Genomic DNA, 24646 nt, shown 5'->3' on the forward strand with positions numbered 1-24646 from the left:
TCAACTAGCTAAAGTGAAATATTGAGCAAGAAATGATGATTTTGGATTTTTGCCTACAATACTTTTTTTCATTACTTGCTAAAATATATTAAAATCCTCATCAAATTAGAGCAACAAAAGCTTTTGTTTTTGTTTCTTTCGTGAGGAACAATTTAAGAGAATTGGAAATGATTAGCTCTGAGACTTGAGTGAGTGTTTATAAACCAACTCCAGTTCCTTGAGTTACTGAGATGAGGCACATTACAATGAAGGAGGTTTGGGCTGGAAACAAGGCACAACTTTCTGATGTCCTTGATTAAATGAAGGAAAAATATGAATTTTTCTGCTATTAAGCCTTAATGAATGGGTTTGAAATAGGCTGTAATGGTTTGCACAAATTCCCTTCCTTCTGTGTGGTTGGAACAGATGTTCAACCCTTCAATGATTTTGGGATTATAAATGCCAAGTAGATTTCCTCAATTGTTAAATATTTTAAACCAATCATGAAAATAATGTAATGATAGATATATCTGTATCTTTAAAGAAGCTGTACTTTTAAGTATCTGGAAGCCCTTTTGGCTTATAGTGTACATTTCCCCATTTTCTTCAGATCTGAAAGTTATTCAGACCTGAATCTCCAACTATATGATCAAAGTGAGATTTATTTTGCTGAGGATATCTCTAATCCTACAAATGCTTTTGTGTTAATGACTGAAAATCAAACAAAGCTTTGGTAGTCTTCAGAGGATTTATTCTACCAAATACATAGCTGGTCAGATTAACAAAGTATAGGAGCACTTAGATTCAGCATGAATCATTTGGGGGGTGGAGGGGAGGGTTAATTTGATCATGACTAAAATAGAGTAACTGGCCCATTAAATTTTTGAAATCCAATCTAATTAGATAGTCTAGGCATCACGAAAAGTTTACAGGCTCTTTTAGATTATTCTTCCTTTGAAAGCAGTTTACTTTCTGGCTCTATTTAGAGTACAATTGATTCATGCTGTCTTCAGATTTCTAGAACTTAATCCTATTTCCAGAAAGCAGGTTAGACTGATTTAATATATCTGACTTAAAAGTGCCTGCAGTTCCATCAAAGTTCTCCTTTCAGGTGAGAAGCACCTATTATACTTTATTGGCATATATTCCCCAAAGAACTTTGATTTACAGTGCTCGTTCATAGTTCTTGGCTCTTAATTATGGTGTAATGCTGAGCTCAGAAACTATTTTCCACTAAAAATCTGATTTACTAGGTCTCTTTGTTAAAACTGGATCCCTCAGTTGGCTGTGCTGAGCAAAAGATAACTACTTTGAATGAAACTATTCCTGATAACTTTACATTGGTTAAGAATCTTTAAAAATAGGATTCAAAACATTCACCATTTATGTCTCACATAGCTATAGTCCAATTTGGTAGAAAATATATGTTTTTAATACAAATCTTTTATTGGAGGATATTCTGAGGCAACTTCACTCAAAATTAATAAATCTAAAAAAAATCAATACATTCCTGCTGGCTAAGGTGTCAAAAAGTAATCTATGGTTAGAGTCCTTTTAATGGAGATTTAATATATTTTCATTTAAATATATTTTTATACCACAGAGACAAAAACTCTTTATGGCTGGCAGAGGGGTGAATCAAGGTGATACATTTGACAAATAACTACTCATCAATTAAAAAAAATTAATTCTAGTAAATTTATAATCTATTGAAACTCAAAATAACCTTTTCTCCAAATTTTAATGCAGTCTGAAAATTGCCCTATTTCAAAGTTTCAGCATTATTCACCTAATACCAGTTATCTTCCTTAATTTTCCAAGGGTTCTGGGTAGATAGTTTTTTCATTCTTTGAGTAAATTTCAATATTTTAAATGGCCTACTGAAAGTTGTGTTTGCCTATAGTAAGTTCCTGCAGAGTAACCAAGATATTAACCTTATTTGATTGTGGCTGAAAAAACACCTGCTCATTACATTAACACCAATCATACGCTCAAATCTTTGATGGTAAACAAATTTAATTGAAATGCAGGAAAAAAAGTAAAGTATTTGTTATTTCAGATATTCAAAGAGTTTAAACTACTTCTCTAGAACATTTTACCGAGGAAGATTAAAATCATATTATTTGTATGATTCATTTATTCATTTAACTCCATTTAGTTGTTACTTTATGCTTTCAATTCATCCTAAAAGTCTTTATTGATCACATATCACTGGCTCTATCCTGGGGCTATAAAGATAAATACCATATTTTTCTGATTGTGTTAGGGACAAATGGTCCAGTTGGGTATAGATACTGTTGAAAAGTAATTATGATATAATATGCTTAAAGTATGTACAAAGTAATGTGCCCAAGGAGGGAATGACAAACTTTTCTTAGTATGAGGGCCAAAAATAATTCATAAAGGAATTTGATTAGGATCTTTAGGATGAATAGGAATTTTTGAAGTGAGCTGAGAGTGAAGGAAGGACAATTCAGGCAGAGTTAATAACATGTAGTTAAAGGGTAACCACGAGGTCAAAGAACTCAAGTGGTTCTTTGCGGTTGAAGAGCAGCTTGCAAATGAAGAGAAAATAGAAGCTATTATTGGAAAGGTGAAGAAGGGCTAGATCAAACTGCTCCCCTAAGGAGTTTGTTCTTAGTCCTTGTCATTAATTTCTGACTTTTTTCTTCTCCATAATGATCATTGTAATTAGAAGCCCTGAGTGGTGTAAAGTCTAAAATTAAGGCCCCATATTATGTGCCACCTTGACATATAGTGAAATTGGAGGGGCCTCAAGGAGCGTAACTTCAAGTTTCCCTCCCCACTGTCCCCCCGCCCAGGTAAGGTCCCCTAACCTTCCTTATCAAACTGACCAGGTGCAGTTCCTACTGAATCAAACAAGGCAATCACAACCTTCTACAAACCAGGGAACACATATGTCACCCTCTTGATACTACAAAGCCTGCCTTCCACCACCCTTGGTTGTTTACTTTGTACCTGAGCACAACCCTTGTGTGGACCTGTGTGGTGTGCAGCATTCTCTTCTTCTAGGCTGTGAATATATCTGACTAATAAACTGTTGGTTCCATCTGCTCAGTGGTAGGGGTCACGTATTTGGCCATGTCCATAACAGCAAGGTAAATAGGTAATTAAGACACGTGTCAGAGAAAAATTAAACTATCTGAACACCAGTTATCTTTAACACTTGTTAAAGGTAACAACCAGGAGTTATCTTTATGAAATTTTCTGTTCCTGCTATCCATTACTCATGACTAGTAAGTTTAGAGGACAAAGGAGGAAGGCAAAAGAAAAACTTTTTATGGTATGAAAGAGGCAATCACACACACTTTCTATTAGGTTATCATAGATAATGTTTTATATTTCGTTAATCCAGAATAGTCGATTTTGCAAAAAAAAAATTTCCAGACAATATTTTCTTTTGTGACTTACTGAAATGAGGAGATGTAAATTCTTATTTTTAGATGTAACTTTTCTGAATTCTTAGGCATATATCCTAGGCCAAAACGACAACGAGCATCTACACATGGTTCCTGTTGGTGAAGATTAATAGTTCTGGATCTGTTATATCACTGGCTCTGTTAGAAGGGGAAAAATTGATTCTGTTGAGCCTTAGATTGCATATGGTTCCACAGCTGCTATGACACTCTCTGGTCAGAATATGGGTATATCAGACTGCTAATGAAGAAAGGAGGAATAGAAGGTAAATCTAAATAACAGGACAGGACAGCCTGTAATATCCAGTTGAACACAGCAATTGCATGTGATTCACCCCAAATATGAAGCTGAGGTCATAAAAAACTAGGGGAAATCCCCAAGGGTCAAATACCAAAAGCACTTTTATATTCAGAATGCTTAGTTATTCTGAAGATATTGTGCTCACTAATCATAGGGATTGGGATTTACTATCAACTTGGTGAAGGGAGAGAAAGATTTGGGGCTGAGTGAGATGAGGACTGGAATTGCCTCCCTGTCATAAAGCCAGGGTTCTTTGAAGGGTTACACTCTCAATTACAAGATGGATTAAAAAAAAAAATTGCAAAGGGAAATGACAAGCAAATTTTTTTATATCAGCCTGGGCTCAGGGTAGGGAAAAAGAGAATCTTTAACCATAAGCCTACCCTGAAGTGGGTTTGAAAATTTGAATTTACACAGTCTCTGTGATAAGGAAAATCTGTGCTAAAAAATTAAAATTTGTTTGTTTCATTATGCTTCTAGAAATGGAAGAGTAGCTGGTATTAGACCAACTCTTTTGTAAATAACTCTGATAAACTGTGGGCAAAATATAAAACATAATTGTCTAAAAGTACTGGACCAAGTGACCAAGAGCAGGTAGAAACTGCAATAGATTCAACGTTTGTAAAGAGATAACAGAATTGAGTGATTTTCTAGATTATATGAGTTTTCACCTATGGGAGGCTCCTTGTCCCTTTACCATAGAGCAAACAAAAACTCAGCAAGAATCTGGAAAGTGAGGGGAGAATCCAGGAAAAGAGTGAGTCACAGAAAGGAAGCCCCAAATGTTGCATATAAACTCTGTCCAAACCCCTGGATGACCATTGAATTACACATGTGCCTGGTAAGCCCAGCTAAGCCCAGCTAAGGATAAAATAACTGAACAGAGATTCCAGCTGCTGCCCACAATCAGGGAGACAGAGTTTGGAGCTGAATTAATTGCCTGCTAAAACTAAACAACAATAACAACAAATCTAGGATTCAAAAGTTTCTAATTTCTAGACATACAAAGAAACAGGATAATGTAAACCATCCTCAAAGAGAAAATGTAATTCACAGAGATTGACCCAAAGATGTTCCAGGTGTTACAATTTGCTAGCAAGGAATTTAAAGCTGTTCTTGTAACTATCCTCAAAGCTATAAAGGAAAATATGCTGATAATGAATTATATAGGACTTCACAAAAGTAGAAACTAAAATAGACTCAAATGGAAATTCTAGAGTTGAAAAATAAAATATTGGAAATAGAAAATTCAGTGTATTTGTTTAAGAAAAATTTGAAGGTGCAGATGTGTCAGTGAACTTGAAGATAAATTGCTAGAAATTATCTGATCTGAATAAAAGGGGAACACAATTCAACAAATGAACAGAGTTCCAGTGACATGGGGGATATCAAAATGTAATTAAGAGTCTCAGAGGGAGAGGAGAGAATGGGGCAGAAAAGATATTTGAATAACAGCTAAAATTTTTCTAAATTTGGTCTAATATGTAAATGTATACTTTCTAGAAGCTCAGATAGTCCCCAAAATGTTTAATTCAAAAAAAAAAAACAACAAAAAAAAAACCATGCCTGGGCATATAACAATCGAACTTCTAAAGATCAAATATAAAGAGAAAATTTTGGAAGCAGTCAGGGAAAAACAATGCATTACATACTGAGGAACAATACAATAATTGCTAACTTCTCATTAGAAACACTGGAGGCCAGAAGACAATGGAATAATACCTTTAAATGCAGAGAGAGAGAGAGAGGAAAAAAAACTAAATTGTGTTGCTAGGGAAAATCCCTTCAAGAATGAAGACAAAATGAAGATATTTTCAGCTGAAAGAAGACTAAGAGAATTTGTTGATTACAGATTTGCACAACAAAGTATGCTAAAGGAAGTTTGTCAAGCTGAAGATAAACAATAAATAATAAATAAACTCAGAACTTCAAGAAGGAATGCAGAGCATGGAAAATAATAAACATGTGGATAACTATAAAATATTATTTTGTAAAAATTCCTTTAACATACATGTAACTGTTTAAGGCAAAAATTAAAACATGATAATGTGGTGTTGCTAGCATATTTAAATGTATTTATGAGGCAATTAGAACAAAAACAAGTGTAGGGGGTAAAGAGAGCTATACAATTGCTAGATTCTTGAATAGTATGTGAATTGAATCTAGATTTTGTATTGCTTGGTTTAGACCTTGGTATAAATAGAAAATTTTTCAAGGTTAATTTGTAAAAAAAAAAATAGTCTATAAATCTATATTTGTTTTAATGTAAGCTACATTCACTGCCACAGTGGGCAAACCCTGATGTTTCAGTGGCTTAACACAATCATTGTTTATTTCCTTTCCATATCACAGTTTAATAGAGTTCATTTTGGCTTTCCCACCTGAGTTCTCAGTAATTCAGTGATTTAGAAAGGTAGTCTGCTTCCATCTTGTATCTTAGTTATCTGAAGAAGATGAAAGAGAGAATGATAGAAAGTCATATCCACTCTTAGCTGCCTTACACCAGAGGTTATGTATGACTTCTACTCACATTTATTTCCCAAGAATAAGTCACAAGCTCATACCTTAATTCTTGAGACCAAGGAAATGTATATTTGTGTCCGAGAAAATGAAAGTCTCTAGCATTTTTTTGCCACGATATCCAAATTAGTGGAGGGAAAATCAGTTAGAAAAAACCAAATTTAATCAATTAAAATATTCAAAAATTGAATAAAAATGAAATAGGAAAAGGGAAACAAAAATAAAACAAATGTTTTGGAAACATTTAAATATGTAAGTAATTGTAATAAAAGAAATGTTAACCTCTCCAATTAAAAGACAATGGGAATTAGACTGGATCAAAAACTGAATTCTAGACATCTGCTATTTATAAACTACTGATTTTTAATGTTTGAATGCAGGAAGTTGAAAAAAAAAGAGGCAAAAAATGATGTACTAGTAAAATGCTAATCAGAGCATTTGGTTATATCAGGCAAAATAGATATTAAGACATAAAGCATTACTGGTGAGATAGAGGGTCACTTCATAATGATAAATATTTAATTCATGAGGGAGGATTACTTCTAATTATGAATGTAGGTAATAAAATGGCTTCAACCTATGTTGAGCAAAAATTGCTGGTATCACAGGGAGAAATTAACAGACCCACTATCATTCCCTGAGATTTGATGATACCACTTTCAATTATTGATAGAATAAGTATGCAGGAAACCCAGTAAGACTAGAGGTAATTTGAACAAAACAATGAATAATTTAGATCAGATACACACTTGCACATACACAGAAGCCTGCAGACAACAGTTAGAAGATAGATATTTTTTTAAGCATAAATGGAATATTTACAAAACCATGTCTTATGTCATAAATCTCAAACTCATAAAAAGTCACTATTATCAAGAAGAAATTCCCTGGCCATAATATAACTAAATTAGTAGGTAATTTTAAAATTGGGAAAAATCCTCATATTTTTAAAAACTAAAAGGGAAAACCACTTTTAAATAACCAATGAATCTAAGAAATCTTAACAGAAATGTTTAAAGATGTATTGAAAATTGGATGACAGTGATAATACTACATATCATAACTTGTGAAATGCAACAAAAGGAATACATTCAGGAAGGTCAGGATAAAACCAAAAAATGTGGGCGCCTGGGTGGCTCAGTTGGTTAAGCGACTGCCTTCGGCTCAGGTCATGATCCCAGGGTCCTGGGATCGAGTCCCGCATCGGGCTCCCGGCTCAGCGGGGAGCCTGCTTCTCCCTCTGACCCTCTCCTCTCTCATGCTGTTTCTCCCTCGCTCACTCTCTAATAAATAAATAAATAAAATCTTTAAAAAAAAAAAAAAAAAACCAAAAAATGTAGAAGGAAGGAATTAATAAAGATATGAACAGATATTACTTAAATGGAATATGAATATGCTAAAGAAGATCAAGATGAAAATGTAGTTCAATTGAGAGATGAGAAATTGATCCTTCTCTGGAAAAGTTGATTATTTAAAAAAGTAGGTAGACACAAATAAATATTAGAGATGATAAAGGAGTGGGACCAAGATGGCGACATGGGAGGCTTCTGAACTTTCCTCCTCCCACCGACACACCAAATGTACAGCTATACGTGGAGCAATTCCCTCTGAGAGAAATCCAGAAACTATGTGAGTGACTCCTACCCACTGGGTGAATGAGAATATCAAAACAGGTAAAAAAAAAAAAAAATGCTGAGACACACTGTCCTTATAAACTCCAATACTGGCACAGCTTCATGCAGTTGGGAGAGAATTCCCAACTCCCAGCTTCTCCATGAGGCATGAAGAATTTAGACCACTATGTAGCAGCCCAACTTTTTTTTTTTTTTTTAAGATTTTATTTATTTATTTGACAGAGAGAGACACAGCGAGAGAGGGAACACAAGCAGGGGGAGTGGGAGAGGGAGAAGCAGGCTCCCCGCAGAGCAGGGAACCGGATGCGGGACTCAATCCCAGGACCCTGGGATCATGACCTGAGCTGAAGGCAGTCAATTAACCAGCTGAGCCACCCAGGCGCCCCTATAGCAGCCCAACTTTTAAGACTCCCACCCAAGGGAGTGACTTATCAGGTTAGGAAAGAATTTCTTAAAGGAAACACCAATCACAAAGGAAAATGATGAAGTCTTTGACCATATTGCAATGAAAACCTGTGTGTGTTACCATAAGACACGGCAATCATGAAAAGGGAAGGCAAGACTGGGAGAAGACATTGCACCACATCTAGCTGGCGAATACTTTGCATCCAGATTATATAAAATTTTCCAGAAATGAATAAAGAGCAGACTACCCAAGAGAACAATGAGTACATATATAAAAGGAAACATGAATAGCCAGTAAACACATAAAAGATGCCCAACTTCAAAAGTTATTAGGCAAATTCAGTGTAAAACCAAAGGGAAATATTTTATGTATGTCAGGATGTTAACATTTTAAAAGTCTGAGAAACAGGAACTCTCATTCATTGCAGTTATGAGTGTAAAATTATGCAGTTGTTTCAAAGAACAACTTGACAATATCTGATAAAATTGACTATCTTTATCTTTAGTCCTAAACTACAAGTATGTTATAAAGATACGTGTATGTGGGTGATAGTTGTTACAGTTTCTAAGAGGAAAAATACAGGGCACCTTAAATATTCAGCACTAGAAGAAGTATCCATTTTGTTGTGGAATATGCATACAATGGGATATAATGTGGAGGTCAAACAACTAAATAAATAGCTATATGGAAAACAATAATAACAAGAGCAAGAGGAAACTTTCAGAGGTGATGGACGTTATGGCAATAGACTGTCGACATGGTTTCATGGATATATACTTGTTTCCAAACACATCAGTTGCATACATTAAATAGATACAGCTTTTTGTATGTCAACCATACCATAATAAAGTGGTTTAAAACTAGCAAACAAATACAAAAAATTTCCAGAAGCATATGTTGTACTTACATGAAATTAGAAGAACTGCACAACATAACCTTATATATTGTTTAGTGATGTATAAATATATTGATATGTTTTTAAAATTAAAGACATACACATGATGATAAACACAAAATTCTCAGGTGCATGTGGAAGATGAAAAAACAAGCAGGGAGGAATACACACTGGCTTCCATTGTTCTGTAATACTTTAATTATTCTCAATGGAGTACCTACACTCTACAGAGTGCCATCTTAGTTTCTCCCTATCTGAACTCTGTACCTGAAGTAGATACCTGAACTATATCACAATAAGTAAAAAATATGTTTCAAAAGAGTTGGATGTCATTTGAGGCCAAGTCTGATGAATAAAGTCACCAAAACTTTTTGCATATAAATGATTAAAAATGAGGCAAGTTTCTCTCTTGTGTGTGCATGTTTCTTGTTAAACTGGCCCTGAAGCATTTCCTCAAAAATAGTTTTTGTAGTATTTTGAGAAATGGCTACATCATTATTTCTGTGTGTAGCTTCCCAAAGTGACTTTTTTGAAGGGGACAAGGCTCATCTGGATGTATAATGTGTCCAAGTTCCAGTATGTATGTTAAAAAGCTCAGCTTCCTTTCTTTATTTCAACACCTTATATTGGAGATACTTATTACATTGGAGAAACTAGACAGATGTGAGCAATGCCTCCATGCCAAATAATAGCTCATCATCAAGTGATTCAAAGTCTTTCTTTTTTTTCCGTTTTGAAATATTGAGATACAGGGCTTTCTTTGAAGAGACTTTCTACTTCATGTATATTTGACTAAAAGCCTCACATGAGAACTATTTCATTTATCACTAGGCACTTGATGAACCAGCCAAGACTGAAAGTGTCTTCAAGGACAACACTTTATACCCACCTCTGGAGGTAATGACTTCAGATTACCCATGGTTTTGAAACAAAATCCCGAAACTCATTGCTAACTCAGTACCTGGTTTCAATTCTTCCAGTTTTGTTTTCCTGCACAGCTCAGGCAGCAAACTGAAGAGCTCTGTGCTACCATTGATAAGGTCTTACAGGATTCCTTGTCTATGGTAATGCCCTAGACTAGAATGTGCAATTCAAACATTTGCTTCGCTTCTCTTCATTTTCCTCTGTTTGAGTATGATGCATCTTAGGTTTGTCCTTCTTTTTCCTTTTTATTTTCCAGCATTCTTCTGATTCTCCTTCAAGTTCCTCACAGACATTGTTGGGTTCTGACACAATGAAAGTATGTATATATTTAATAAAATTTGCTGAACCATAAGAGTGACTAGATCAATGGTTTTAAACTGCAGGTTAAGGCCCCATAGTGAACTGGGACGTCAATTTAGTTGAATAGCAACCAGCATCTTAAAAACACAATAGTAGGAATGTAAAATATCAGACTCTATTACAAGTAGTGAGTAGCATTGTTGATATAGGTTTCAATTTGTTTACATGTATGTATGTATGTGTGTACAGGGTTACAAAGTAAAATTTATTACTAACTATGGGTTAAGTTCAAAACAGTTTGAAAGCCAGACTATCAGACTTTGTCCTTATATGTTGGCATTTTAAGAAGCATTTTAAGAACCGCATATAGAATTTGTGGCTTATCCTTATCTCATACCATAGCTTCAGTACTTATGTAATTCACAGTCACTTAGAATTGCAGAAGTGGGAAAGGAAGTAGACTGAAGTTACGTTAGGCTAAGAGCTTGCATACAGGTATTATTCCCGGAATTTTTTTCCTTTTGGTCAACTAAGCTTATTTTGTTGTTCTTTGACTCAAAGGGATAGAAACCTGGATATTTTAAACTGATAAGAACAGATACTACACTTGATCTTAGCCAAAAGGCCGAGAAGCGATGAAACCTGGATATTTTAGATTGTTAGGATACTTCTAAGTCATTAATTGTTGTAATTGAGTATTTACTTATTGCCTTCTTATAGTCATTTTCATTTGTTGGAATAAAATATTACATTTCTCCAAATTGTTTTTTTAAATATTTAATACAGATCTACTCACTAAATTTTCAAAATGGTTGTGGCTTTTTCTTTATAATTGTTAGGGTTTTTGGTCAGCTGTATTTTCACTCTTGGAGTGAGTATAAACACTTTTTTCAGGTTCCCTTTAAAAGTTGTACATTGTGTATACAAAGCAGGTTTTAAATGTACAGAATTGCTTATAACTAGAAGAGTATCTTAATTTTTGATTGGATTGTCAAAACTACAATTATTCATTAATAATGACATAGGAACTCAGTAACCAATAATCATCAATATTAAAAAATTATATTTTAGCAGAGAGGACCTACAAATAGATAATTGTAGTTATTATATTTATCTATTTCATTATATATTCCTTAAATCTTTTAATCTAAAAATATGAAATATTGTTTGATTTCTGAGGCTATATAAATTTTAAAATATATTTTTATTCTATTTGTTGAATGTATAAAAAGTACTTTATATTTTATAATAGGAATAGGACTTAAGTAGTAATATGTGAATAATAATATATATTATTGATTTATTTAACAAATATTTAATGCTTATAGTATTAAAAATACATTTTTCTAGGTCACTAAATTTAAGACAACTGTTTCATTCAACAAGTATTTATTAAGTGCCCTTACCTCCTCCCCTCTGGCCACAATCAGTTTGTTCTCTGTATTTTTTTTTTTTTTAAAGATTTTATTTATTTATTTGAGACAGAGAGAATGAGAGAGAGAGAGCACATGAGAGCGGGGAGGGTCAGAGGCAGAAGCAGGCTCCCCGCCGAGCAGGGAGCCCGATGCGGGACTCGATCCAGGGACTCCAGGATCATGACCTGAGCCGAAGGCAGTCGCTTAACCAACTGAGCCACCCAGGCGCCCCTGTTCTCTGTATTTATGAGTTTTTTCTGCTTTTGTTTGTTTGCTCATTTGTTTTGTTTTTTAGACTCCATATATATGTGAAATCATATGGTATTTGTCTGACTTATTTCACTTAGCGTAATATTCTCAAGGTCTTCCCATGTTGTTGGCAAATGACGTAGTAAGACTTGAAAGTCAATAGTACTCAATGATCCATGAGCTGCAGAATGGATATTGTAATAGCAGTCATAACAACATTCATCTTGCTGTACATCTCTATCAGGGCTCTTGGGTGACCAGCTCTTTTGTCAATAAACAGTGATATTTTGAAAGGAATCTTTCTTTCTGAGCAGTAGGTCTCAACAGTGGGCTTCAGATAGGCAGTAAACCATATTATAAACAGACATGCTGTCATCTAGGCTTTGTTCGGTTTATAGAGCACAGGCAAAGTAGATTTAGCATAATTCTCAAGGATTATTCCTAGGATTGTCAGAATCATCAATGAGCACTGGCTTCAACTTAAAATCACCAGCTGCATTAGCCCCTAACATCTGAGTTAGCCCCCTTGGAAGCTTGGAAGCCAGGCATTGACTTTTCCTCTCTAGCTATGAAAGTCCTAGATGGCACCTTCTTCTAATGTAAGGCTGTTTCGTCTACATTTAAAATCTTCTGTTTTGTGTAACACCTTCATTAATTAGCTAGCTCTTCTGAACAATTTGCTGCATGGTCTACATCAGCACTTGCTTCTGCTTCACCTTACACTTTGATGTTGTGGAATTGGCTTCTTTCCTTAAGCCTCATGAACCCACCTCTGCTGGCTTCAAGCTTTTCTTCTGCAGCTTCCTTACCTCCCTTGGCCTTCAGAGAATTGAAGAGAGTTAGGGTCTTGCTCTGGATTAGGCTTTGGCTTAAGGGAATGTTAGTGGCTCTTTTGATCTTTTATCCAGATCACAAAATCTTTCTCCATATCAGCAATAAGGCAGTTTCTCTTTCTTATCACTCATATGTTCACTGGAGTAGCACTTTTAATTTCTTGCAACAACTTCTCCTGTGCATTCACAACTTGGCTGTTTGGCATGAGAGGCCTAGCTCTGGCCCTATCCTGGCTTTCAACCTGCCTTCCTCACTAAGTTGAATCATTTCTAGCTTTTGATTTAAAGTGAGAGATGTGCAACTCTTCCTTTTACATGAACACTTACGAGTAGTGTTCTTAGCTGACCTAATTTCAATTTTGTTATATCTCAGGGAATAGGGAGACCCAAGGTGAGGGAGAGAGATTGAGGAATAGCTGTTGGGACAGTCAGAACACAGACAACATTTATAGATAAAGTTTGCCATCTTATATGGGCATGGTTCGTGGCACCTCAAAACAATTACAATTGTAACATCAAAGATTACTGATCACAGATCATCATAACAAATATAATAATAATGAAAAAGTTTGAAATATTGCAAGAATTACCAATATATGGTGCAGAGACACAAAGTAGCAAATGTTGGAAAATGTGCTGATGAACTTGCTTGTCACAGGGTTGCCACAAAACTTCCAATTTGTGAAAAACACATTATCTACAAAGCACAATAAAGTGACGCACAATAAAACAAGGTATGCTTATATTTGTCATGGTGTAAAGTTTGGATTCCATGGAAAATGAGAAGATACAAAAATATGGGGGGAATAATATGAAACCATTGGAAATGATCATGATGGCTCCTGTGGGGGGCTCTTGAGGTCAGAGGAGCAGTCAGTGATGATGCCTAGATGGGGTGGGCTCAGGGGAGCCAGAGGGAAGCATGTGGGTTTGTGAGAGGTGTTTTAGGCTTGCTGTGGGGTTGGGTGTGAGTAGTCAAGGAGAGAAGAATCATGGATGAACTCCAGGTTTCTGCCTTGAGCATAGACAACCATGTAGAGGAGGGAAGAGGGTTATGTTCATTTTGGACAGGATGAGTTTGAAGTGTGTATCGGGGGGCCTTAAACTAGTGTGTCTGGAACTAGCAGGAGAGACCTGGGAATGATGCGCCATCAACGTTGTGAGTGCCCTACAGAGAGCTCCAAGGAACCAAACATTGCAGGTCCAATAAAGCGGGTGGAGGAGAAGCCAGCAGAGGAGATGAAATGTCCATTATTGTAAGAGGAAAATCAGAACTATGTGGTAACATGGAAGCTACAGGAGAGTATTTAAGAGAATATAATCGTGGTAATTGCTGCCGAGAGCAAGACAAAGATAAAACTAGAGTACTGTTTATTAGGTTTGACTTATATATTTTGAACCTGTGTTGCTATTGCTTATGTGTGGTGTTCATTCTCATCTTTTTGATTTTTATAACCTTTTCTAGCATATATAATCCTTTTGAGCTTGAGGTGGTTCTTAATCTAGTATGAAAACAGTGACCCCATGTAGGTAATATATATAATTTTAAATTCATGTTTTCTTAGATATGTCTTTGTTACTATTTTCTATTACTTTCTTTCCTTATTACTTTTTTACTAATTTCTGTTACTTAGTTGTTGTTTTTTTTAAATTTTTTTGTGCCCTCTGGTCTAATTGTTTTCAGGACAAAGTATTTCTGGATATCACTTTTATATTCAATCTGGAGAATCTGTTTATCTGGAATCCTAAGTCTTTTTCTTTTTCTTTTTTTTACTTTCCTGCTTTCCTTCTAGTATTTTGACATTTACTGATTTGAAAATTTAAAAAATTTTGAATATTTTATTTTACATTTTTGTTACTTTTCTTAGTTCCACGTAAATTCTTAAAGATTATAATTATGTTTATTTTCCTATCAATTTTAAACCTTGAAATATCTTTGTTATATTTTCCTTGATATCTTCTTTGTTTAGATCCTGATTTTTCACACACTGATAGCTTTTTTCTGGATTAATTATTTTTCTTGGTGGAATCTTGCTGAAAATTATATACAACAAGGTGGTTTTGTGTTGATTCTGTGGCCTATGTTTTTGAGAATATCTTTATTTTGCTCTTTCATTTAAATTATAGTTTTGTTGAACAGAAAATTATAGGTCCTATCTCTTCATACTTTTTCGCCCTAGGTTCTTTTTCTCCAACAACATACTTGTGAAGTATTTTGCCAGCATGATATTTACTCCTCTGCTACAGAGTGATCATTTACAGTGCGGCTCTGTAAACTTTTAGAATTTTTTTTTTTTTTGGCTGTCCAACTCTTACTTCTTTATTAAGTTTTTTATTTTAATTCTGGTATAGTTAAATATATTAGTGTTATATTAGTTTTAGGTGTACAATATAGTTCTATACAACACCCAGTGCTCATCACAATAAGTGCACTCCTTAATCCCCACCACCTCTTTAACCCATCCCCACACCCACCTCCCCTCTGGTAACCATCAGTGTGTTCTCTAGAATTAAGAGTCTGTTTCTCCTGTAATACTGTGTTGTGATGAGCACTGGGTTTTTTACACTAATGAATCATTGAACACTACATCAAAAACTAATGGTGTACTATATGTTGGCTAACTGAACATAATAAAAAAATTTTAAAAAGAGTCTGTTTCTTGGTTTGTAGAATTTTATCTTTATCTATAATATGACTGATTTTTCTTATAATGTAAATGTGCATTTTTTTTTTCTCTTACATGTTTGGATTGGTACTCTCTGTGACCTCTCCTTTGAAGTCTTCAATCTTTTCTGTCCCTCACATTCAGGATAACTTTTAGTCATTAGTTTTCAAATGTTTCTTCCTCCTGGGACTCTTATAAAGTGATTTTGTCACTTTTGTTTCTGTTTTCCATAAGCCTTAATCTTTATATATTTTTTTCTATTTATTGCTTCCTAATTCCTTCAAGGGGATTCCTTGATTTGATATTTCAATTCAAGAATTTGCTCAGTATGTATTCTGTCCTTCAATTTCTATGTTATTTATTATGTTGGATACAGTTCTCCTTTTTAAAGTCATGTACTGTATGGTGACTAATATAATAAAAAAATAAAGTCATGTTTATTGAGGTATAGTTTACCCACTGTTAAATTTACCCTTTCAGTGTATACTTCTATGGGTTTTCACAAAGCATAATACAGTTGTATAACCACTATCACGTCTGAAGTACAAAACACTTCCATCAGATGAAGAAGTTCCCTTGTGCTCCTTTATAGTATGTCCCTCCCTCCAACCCAAGTGCTGGACAGCTACTGATCTTTTCTTTGTTTCTATACTTTTACCTTTTCAAGAATGCCATATAAATAGAATTATACAGTATGTAGTCTTTTGAGTCTGGCTGTTTATACATAGTAGAAGGCAGTTGAGATTCCTCCATGTTTTTGCATGTATCAATAGTTAATTTGTTTTCATTGCTGAGTAGTATTCCGTCATATGGTTGTACCATAAGTTAACTATTCACCAACTGATGGACAATTGGGTTATTTCTACTTAGGTGCTATTACTAATAGAGCTGCTAAGAACCTTATAAACAAGATTTTGTATGGACGTGTTTCTCTTGTGTAAAAACCTAGGAAAGGAATGACTGCACCATTGTTTTTCTCCTACAGCGTTAACATTTTTCAGATGTCTTATTATTTTTCCATGGAAACTCAAAGTTCTTGGAGCATATAGGCTAACTTGGCTGTATGTGTGCCTGATGTCTAAGGTGGAAGACACGAAAGCCTAGTGCCTAGGATTTGCCAATTCTGTTGAGTTTTGTCTTTTGTTTTTGTTTTATGAAGAACAGAAAGAACTTCTGTCAGGCTGTAGAAATCTATAACGTCAACCATCCCCCCCTTGCCATTCTCTTCCCACCCTAGTGACAGTGTCCCTCATCTTTGCCTCCCTGAACCTTTGCTTATGGCACTCCATGCTCCTCTTCAATCAGCTGTTTCCATTGTCATCCTCAAGGAAGGCATCAAGAACTGTCCAGTTGTCCAAACCTATGCTTAACTGTCCCCCTTTCCCCCAGCCAGGCTGAAGGGCCATCTTGATATCATCCTCAGAGATCCTTCTTTTCACCATCCTCAAATTTTGCTCCCTCACATTACACCTCTGCTGTCCTTACAACTCTGATGTTGAAAAGTGGTATGTGGTGAGAAAGCAGAGACAGAGTATGTAAAACAAACAGACAGAAACAACTACTTGGAAGTGTTGGGCTGTGAAAGGGAGAAGGAAATTGGGTCTGAAGTAGCATCAAGGAAGAATTTTTGGTTTGCTTTTTAAAGCTGAAAATGACAAGAGCATGATGGCATGGGGTAGATTCATTAGAGGGGAGGTACTGATTATACAAAAGAAAGGGAGTTCCTGAAGGATGAAAATCCCTCAGAAGGACATAGAACCTACAGTCTAATTCAAGTAAGTGTCCTTTTTTTTTTTTTAAAGACTTTATTTATTTATTTGACAGAGAGACAGTGAGAGAGGGAACACAAGCAGGGGGAGAGGGAGAGGGAGAAGCAGGCTTCCTGCCGAGCAGGGAGCCCGATGTGGGACTCGATCCTGGGACTCCAGGATCATGACCTGAGCCGAAGGCAGACGCTTAACGGCTGAGCCACCCAGGCGCCCCTAAGTAAGTGTCCTTTGATTAAAAGCTGGAAATATCTGCCATTCTAACAGGACAGAAAACAGAGGAAATGTCAGGTACGGTGCAAGTGTGTTTGTAGGTGGATGGAGGGGAAATGAAGAATTGTATAACTCATATTTTTAGTTATTCGATTACTAACACCTTTCAGTGAAGAAAGGTTTAAGATTATTAACTGAGATTAAAAAGCAACCTTATGATGGGGAAGAGATTGGTAAAAAAAAAGTTGAAAACCATTATGTGTTCTGCTTTCAGTTCTTCCTTCATTCCCTCATAAATCCCTTCCATTCAGATTTCTGTCCCCACTGTGCTGCCCACACCACTTTCCCAGGTTCCCATTGTTCTAAACTCAGCCCTGGTCAGAGCTGGCATATCTGCAGAATTAGAGATAGTTGTCACTCCCTCCTATTTGGCACACGTTCCTCTGGCGCCTTCCAGGACACTATGCTCTCTCAGCTTTTGTCCTACATCACTTGCCATGATTATATCTTAGGTTCCTTTGCTGGCTCATCCTCTTCTTCCCAAACTATTCCCAAACCAATGCTAGAGTGTGGCTGGACTCAATCCTTGGGCTTCTCATTCCTCTCTATATTCATGCCTTTGGTATTTTGAAAAGCAGGTATATGCTGACAACTCTCAAATTTATATCTCTAGTCCAGGATTATCCCCCAAATCCCATTCTCCCAAATATCTATTCTCCGTTTCCATTTAGGTTCCTAATAAATATCTGAAAAATTAAAGTCTAGATTTCTTCCCACAAACACTATTTCATATCCTGCCTTCCCATCTCCGTCTATCAGTTCTTATCTTTCATTTGCACAAGGCCAGAAACTTTTGTGTCAAGTTTTATTCTTCTCTTTCTCTCATATTCTACATCTCTATTAGAAACCCTATTGCTGTAGATTTAAAATATATGTAGAATATGATTATTTCATGCTTTCTGTACTGCTGAGCCATCCTCATGTTTTGCTGGATAGTGCAATAGTTTTTGTCCTCGACCCTGCCTCACTATGATTCATTTTTAACACATCAAAGAGAGAGATCCTTTTTCAAGCATAAGTCAGATTATGGCCCCCCCATGGCTGAAAACCAGCAGTGCTTACACATTTCCTTTAGATATAAACCAGAGTCCTTACAAACTCCTGGAAGGGCTTCTATGATCTGGTCTCCCAGCCCTTCTGGCACAGCTCCCCTGCCCTACCTGCTTCCTTGCTGTGCCTCGAATCTGCCAGTCGTGTTCTTGCCTCAACACATTTTGTCCTGTTTTCAAATCAGTTATATCACTTTTTATAGTTTCTAGTTCTTTGTAAAAATTTGCAAGCTTAACTTGTATCTCTGGAAAAGCATGTGTAAGTGTGGTTGTTTTTGGTCTGGTTCTAAGAAAACAAATTTCTGGATTCTCTGTGCGTGTTTTTTGGTTGTTCATTTTCACTCACATTGTCTTACCTCTTTGTGTGTCTGAATCTGATTGTGTGTTGGATATTCTACTCAAAAGTTTATTTATAGAAATTATTTGAGGGCTCAGATGATATTATCTTACCACAGAGAGCCTTTTCTTTCTTTTTTTTTTTTTCATTTTTTTATTCTTATGTTAATCCCCATACATTACAACATTAGTTTTAGATGAAGTGTTCCATGATTCATTGTTTGTGCATAACACCCAGTGCTCCATGCAGAATGTGCCCTCCTCAATACCCACCACCAGGCTAACCCATCCTCCCACCCCCCTCCCCTCTAGAACTCTGTTTGTTTTTCAGAGTCCATCGTCTCTCATGGTTCGTCTACCCCTCCGATTTCCCCCGCTTCATTCTTCCCCTCCCGCTACCTTCTTCTCAGAGAGCCTTTTCTTTGCTCTGTCAGACACCAGGAACATTAGAAAGGAAGGATTACTTAATTTAATTTAAGGTTTGGGGATGATTTTTTTCTAAACAATTGTTTTCAATGATTTGAGGCAAGCCTGAGGACTATGTGAGGTCTTCTAGATCAGTCTTAGTCCTGAGGCTCAGTCTATTCTTGGTGGGTCATGGATTCTGACTTTTATCTCCCTACACCTTTGAGAGTCAAAAGTTTGGATCAGCTTCTCAAGCAACTCAACATTGTTTGCAAACATCTTTAGGATAAAAGCCAGTCTCAGATGCTTGACTCATGTCTTTGGATTCCCATCTTCTCCTGATCTTGGTCCCAAATTCTTTTTTTGCTTATTAGCTCATTGATGTTTTTAATAAATAATATGTCAATATTGTTTTAAATATTTTACCCAACTTTTTGTTTATTTTGAAAGGATTGCTTTGAGTCCTTGAACAACCATTCTCAGTGGTGGAAATCCAGTTTGAGAACTTTACATTTGTTCCACCTTGTTAAAATGCTCTTTGTTTAGATATGTACATGTCCAGCTCCCTCACTTTCAAATCTTAGCCCAAATGTCACCTTCTGTAGATTGACCATCCTATTTGAAATTGTAAGCCCTTAGCACTCTTGACTTTCTTAATATCTGGGTTGTCTAAAAGAAATAAGGTATGTGGCAGAAGCAAAGATTCTCTCTAAAAGAATATATTACCGAAGTCTTCAAATTATTTGTATTCGTTTTTGTTGCATAACATATGGTATAATATATGGTATGATTTACTTCCAACATACAGTGTAATTTACTTATTTATTATTTTATGGTTTATATTCTCTCCTGCTAGAAGGTAAGCTCTCCAAGGACAGGGCATCTTTCTCTGTTAGTTTTGTTTAGTGATAAACTGAAGGGTGTAGAAAAGTTCCTGGCACACAGTAGATATACAGTAAGTATTTGCTGAGGAGTTGAATGAGTCAAATAACCCATCTCATTTCAGAAAGTGGGAGAGTGGGCCTACAAGAGAAAAATTAGGGGATTACAGTACAGTATTGAATGCTCATTTGAAGTTGATGACCATTAATTTATAATGAAATCAATTAGCTTGGTTGAGAGAGTTCCCCACAATGTTTTGCTTTTCAAGTTTAGAGAAAATAGATGATAAGGTCCATCCAGGGTTGTTGTTTTCTTTTCTCTCTCTTTTTTTTTTTTAAGGTGAGTTTGTCATAAGGAGAGAGGGAGGCAAGAGAAATTAAGATGTTAAAACAATTAAGAATATGAAATATATGTAAACTAAGAGGTAATAACACCACAATTGAACTGTAAAACTCATTGATTATGAAGTCTCAATGATGCTAAAGGAATGTTGTATTGGGGACATTTGAGAAGTGAATGGGAAATAGAGTTCTTAGAGTAGGATGCTCAGAATTGAAATATCACAGATTTCCCATTTTATTTGTGAAGGCAAAATCTAGGAATGATCCTGAGAGTGGATGAGTGAAATGGAATGGATGAAAATACCTGTGGAGATGAGTGGCTTAAAGAAGTGAGAGTATAGGGTGCCTGGGTGGCTCAGTCGTTAAGCGTCTGCCTTCGGCTCAGGTCATGATCCCAGGGTCCTGGGATCGAGTCCCACAACGGGCTCCCTGCTCAGCAGGAAGCCTGCTTCTCCCTCCCCCGCCCTCGCTGTCTCTCTCTGTTGAAAAATAAATAAAATCTTTAAAAAAAAAAAAAAGAAGAAGTGAGAGTATAGAGAATTCCATGTGAATTTTGAAAATGGCAAAAATCACATAAGGGGCCATTATGATCAACAAATGGATGTCATCAGTAAATATGGGAAAATTTACCAGAAAGTTGATATATAATGGCAATGAAAAGAATAATGAAATGATGTAGTTTAATGAAATAATTTTCAAAGGGACAGGGGCTTTGTATAGAAGAGAGAGCAGAATGGTCAGAAAGTCTTAATAGCAAAAAAAGGTGAACACTTATCCCAGAAGTCAAATCTTTCACTATTTTTGTGGTTACTTCAGTCGTATGATTATTTTTCTATTCATACAGATGCCTACAACTCTTCCGAGAGCAGCTGGTCGAGAAACCAAATATGTAAGTCCCTTCATAATGATACATACTGCTTTTTAAATGGGTGCATGTGTATTCTTTGGAGGGAACTCAATTATACAGTCATTAAAATTGAATTAGTTGATATTTTTCATAAGTGGAAAGGGGTAGGATGCTAGGAATCAACTAGATGTGGAAAATCAGATTATGTCAGGTAAGTTTATTGAATAAATTCCTTAAGTGAGGTCTAGTTTGATTAGTTCGGCTAAATAAAATGGAACTCCAACACCTGTTTTCTGTCTTTCTAATTATCAAAGCTTAGATGACACTTTCATTTTTGTAAAGGTTTGTTGTGCTTATTATAAAGGAATCAAGTCATATACTTGAAACATTAAGATTTGTCAATTTCCAACAGGATGGCCAGGTTAGCTGGTTTTGACTAGTTTGTTGCTTTCTTTTTCATTTAAATTATTGTCAAATAAACCAATTTCCACTTATGAGCAAAAATAAATTAATAGATGTGTAGATACAGACTCACACACTTGATTCAATTAGTTATGTGGAGCTGGCTCTGAATGTCCTAGGCGCACACATGTAGCCCCACCCTGTTTCCACTCTTTATTCACCCCATAATCCATCATGTGGCCAACTTCTGCTTCTGATCGAATAGCTTCAATAGAAACAAGATTTTCTCCTAAGCAAGTGTTTAGTTTTTAGTTTAAAACAAAACAGTAAATTATTTCTTTTAGGTTATACCTTATATTTTCTAATATGCTCTTTTCATCATCATCATCATTATCATCATCAAGAATACATAGTTTTTAATTGCATATTTTGTGACATATCTTCTTTCCAATTCATGTATTTCTGTCTTATTTGGATCTCCCTAAGGCAAATAATAAACTGGATGAAATCACTGAATTTTATCACATTTAGGAAATGATGTTTAGAGGGTACGGATAGGAACACTGCTTAGAGTATTTTCCTAGAAGCTTTCACTCCTTTGTTCTTATTGAAAACCATTTGGAGTAATACTTAAAGGAGTAGAGACATTTAGTAGGCTGTACCCAAGTTTAAATCATAACGTGTCGGGGCGCCTGGGTGGCTCAGTTGGTTAAGCGACTGCCTTCGGCTCGGGTCATGATCCTGGAGTCCCAGGATCGAGTCCCACATCGGGCTCCCTGCTCAGCAGGGAGTCTGCTTCTCCCTCTGACCCTCCTCCCTCTCATGCTCTCTGTCTCTCATTGTCTCTCTCGCAAATGAATAAAATCTTAAAAAAAAAAATTTAAATCATAACATGTCTGTTTGCTATCTGATCCTCATAAAATAACTTAACCTCTCTATGCCTTAGTTTTTTCATCTATAAAATTGGGAAACTAATAATTGCCTGATGATAATTCATATTGGTTAATGTATGAAAGGCCCTTGATAGAGTCCTGACATACAGGAATAAATAATAGTGCTTCCCTTTCTTCCTCTTATTTTCCTTTGCTTTTACCTTCATCTATGCCTTCCCTTCTCTTCCTTCTTCCTATCTTGGGAAGAGTAGAAGTGCCATGATTTAGTGGAGTTCCTTGATTCTGAAGTTGAATACAAGAAACAAAAGTTCCCTAAAGATGTCTCAATACTTTTTGTGACTAATACGTGCTACAAGAGCCAGACCCAGGAAAAAATAGCTGTGAATTTTTGCTTTCTCATCTTTATTTTTCACCTACTCCTACCTGTCACCAAAGTGCCTCTGATGGAGACTCATTTACAAGAAGATGGGGAGGGGCTGGTACTTCCTCTCACCCCTCCCTGGGGGTGGTTAGTTTGGTAGCAATTGGAATAATTCTGGAGGGGCTGCTTCAAGCTCCATAGTTAGAGTTTATTTCAAATTATTCTTCAGTAAGTTATCAGACTTAATTAAAGTGGTTAACATTTGCCCTAATCTTTGTGAGAGCATTTGAGTCATTCAAAATTAACACTGAATCATCAAATAGATTTAGTATAGACTAGACCAAATACGAACTCTAATTCGAACTTTGATTACATTTGGTTTCTTGAGTGAGAAGCTTTATTTTTTAATTTCTCTTACAACATTACATTTGAATTATTCTTTTGTGAGACCTCAAATATGTCCATGTCTTTTGGAAGACTGTCAAGGATAATTACATGGTGGAATGTGAAACCCAGTTCTGTGGCGCCAAATCATAGGGAAATCACATTTCTAAATATTTCGCTACCATTATTATATTTACTAAGTGATGTCTGATACATTCATTTTGAGAAGAAAAAAATGAAATTTTAGAGCAGAAGTCCACCTTAGCTATAAGCGTTGGTCTGTGAACTATCTATTTTAAATACAGTATGTTCTGATTTTAAAAGTAGAATGACATTAATATTTTCTTCTAGGAATTCTAATATTCATATTGCCTGAACTACAAGATACCTTAAGGTATCTTGGATAGCTTTCACTCAATTAATTAATTAATCTTTTACTATATTCTTCTCTCTTCGTCTACCATGGAAACTCAAAAGCAAATCTGAGACATCTTTTCAGTATTTCACCACCTCTGTTCAAACTCTGAAGGAAGTAGGCATCTTCGCAGTATATACCTGCTGGGTCTTGGTGTATCATTGACTGTAGAAATTCTTAGATTCAGTTAGAAAACAGGGATCCATAGTTTACCAACTCCTGCACCACAGAGGAAAAAAGAGAACACTTAGATGAGAGCCAGGGAAAAAAGTATTGTGATATATGAGGATATCCTTGACAAATTAGCACAGACCGCTCAAAATCCCTAACTCTGGGGGCTCTCTGAAAGTACAGTATATAATCTATGAATCACAACTAGAAACTTAGTTAGAATTTTCTAGCTAGCTCTATTATTCAGTTTCCCACATTTGTTCATTGATTCAACAAGTATTTACTGAGTGTTTACCATGTCTACTCACTGAGGAGTCACTGGGGTGAGGGATGAACCTTATAAGGTCCCTATTTCTGCAGCTTATAATGGGGGAGACAGTGAACAATTACAACAGTAAATGCACAAGACACTTTCTTGTAGAAATTAGAGAAGAGCTGGCCATAGAACTGGTTGAAGTGTAAGCAGACTTACCAAGTTGTTAGTTTTCAATGTATCTGTATTATCTATTGGCTTTCCAGTGTTCCTGGGATGATTATAATGGTTTTATTAAATAACGAGAAA

General features: G+C 35.8%; 1 protein-coding gene and 1 pseudogene across 13 annotated transcripts in view; one reads left to right on the forward strand and one right to left on the reverse strand.

The window, feature by feature from the left end:
- MLIP (muscular LMNA interacting protein) overlaps positions 1–24646 on the forward strand; it is a 250970-nt gene that overhangs the window by 156095 nt on the left and 70229 nt on the right. For 12 of the 13 annotated variants that reach the window (XM_034991716.1, XM_034991710.1, XM_034991709.1 and 9 more), the window contains 4 exons: positions 10004–10069; positions 10153–10236; positions 10353–10412; positions 21456–21500. In XM_034991716.1, the coding sequence (XP_034847607.1) occupies positions 10004–10069; positions 10153–10236; positions 10353–10412; positions 21456–21500 (255 nt within the window). The remainder of the gene's footprint in view (positions 1–10003; positions 10070–10152; positions 10237–10352; positions 10413–21455; positions 21501–24646) is intronic. The other variant, XM_034991715.1, reaches the window with a different exon arrangement.
- Positions 10916–11033, reverse strand: LOC118001725 (annotated as a pseudogene).

This window comes from Mirounga leonina, unplaced genomic scaffold, assembly GCF_011800145.1.
Source record: "Mirounga leonina isolate KUSES-001 unplaced genomic scaffold, KU_Mleo_1.0 Mir_53, whole genome shotgun sequence".
Classification (NCBI taxonomy): Eukaryota; Metazoa; Chordata; class Mammalia; order Carnivora; family Phocidae; genus Mirounga; species Mirounga leonina.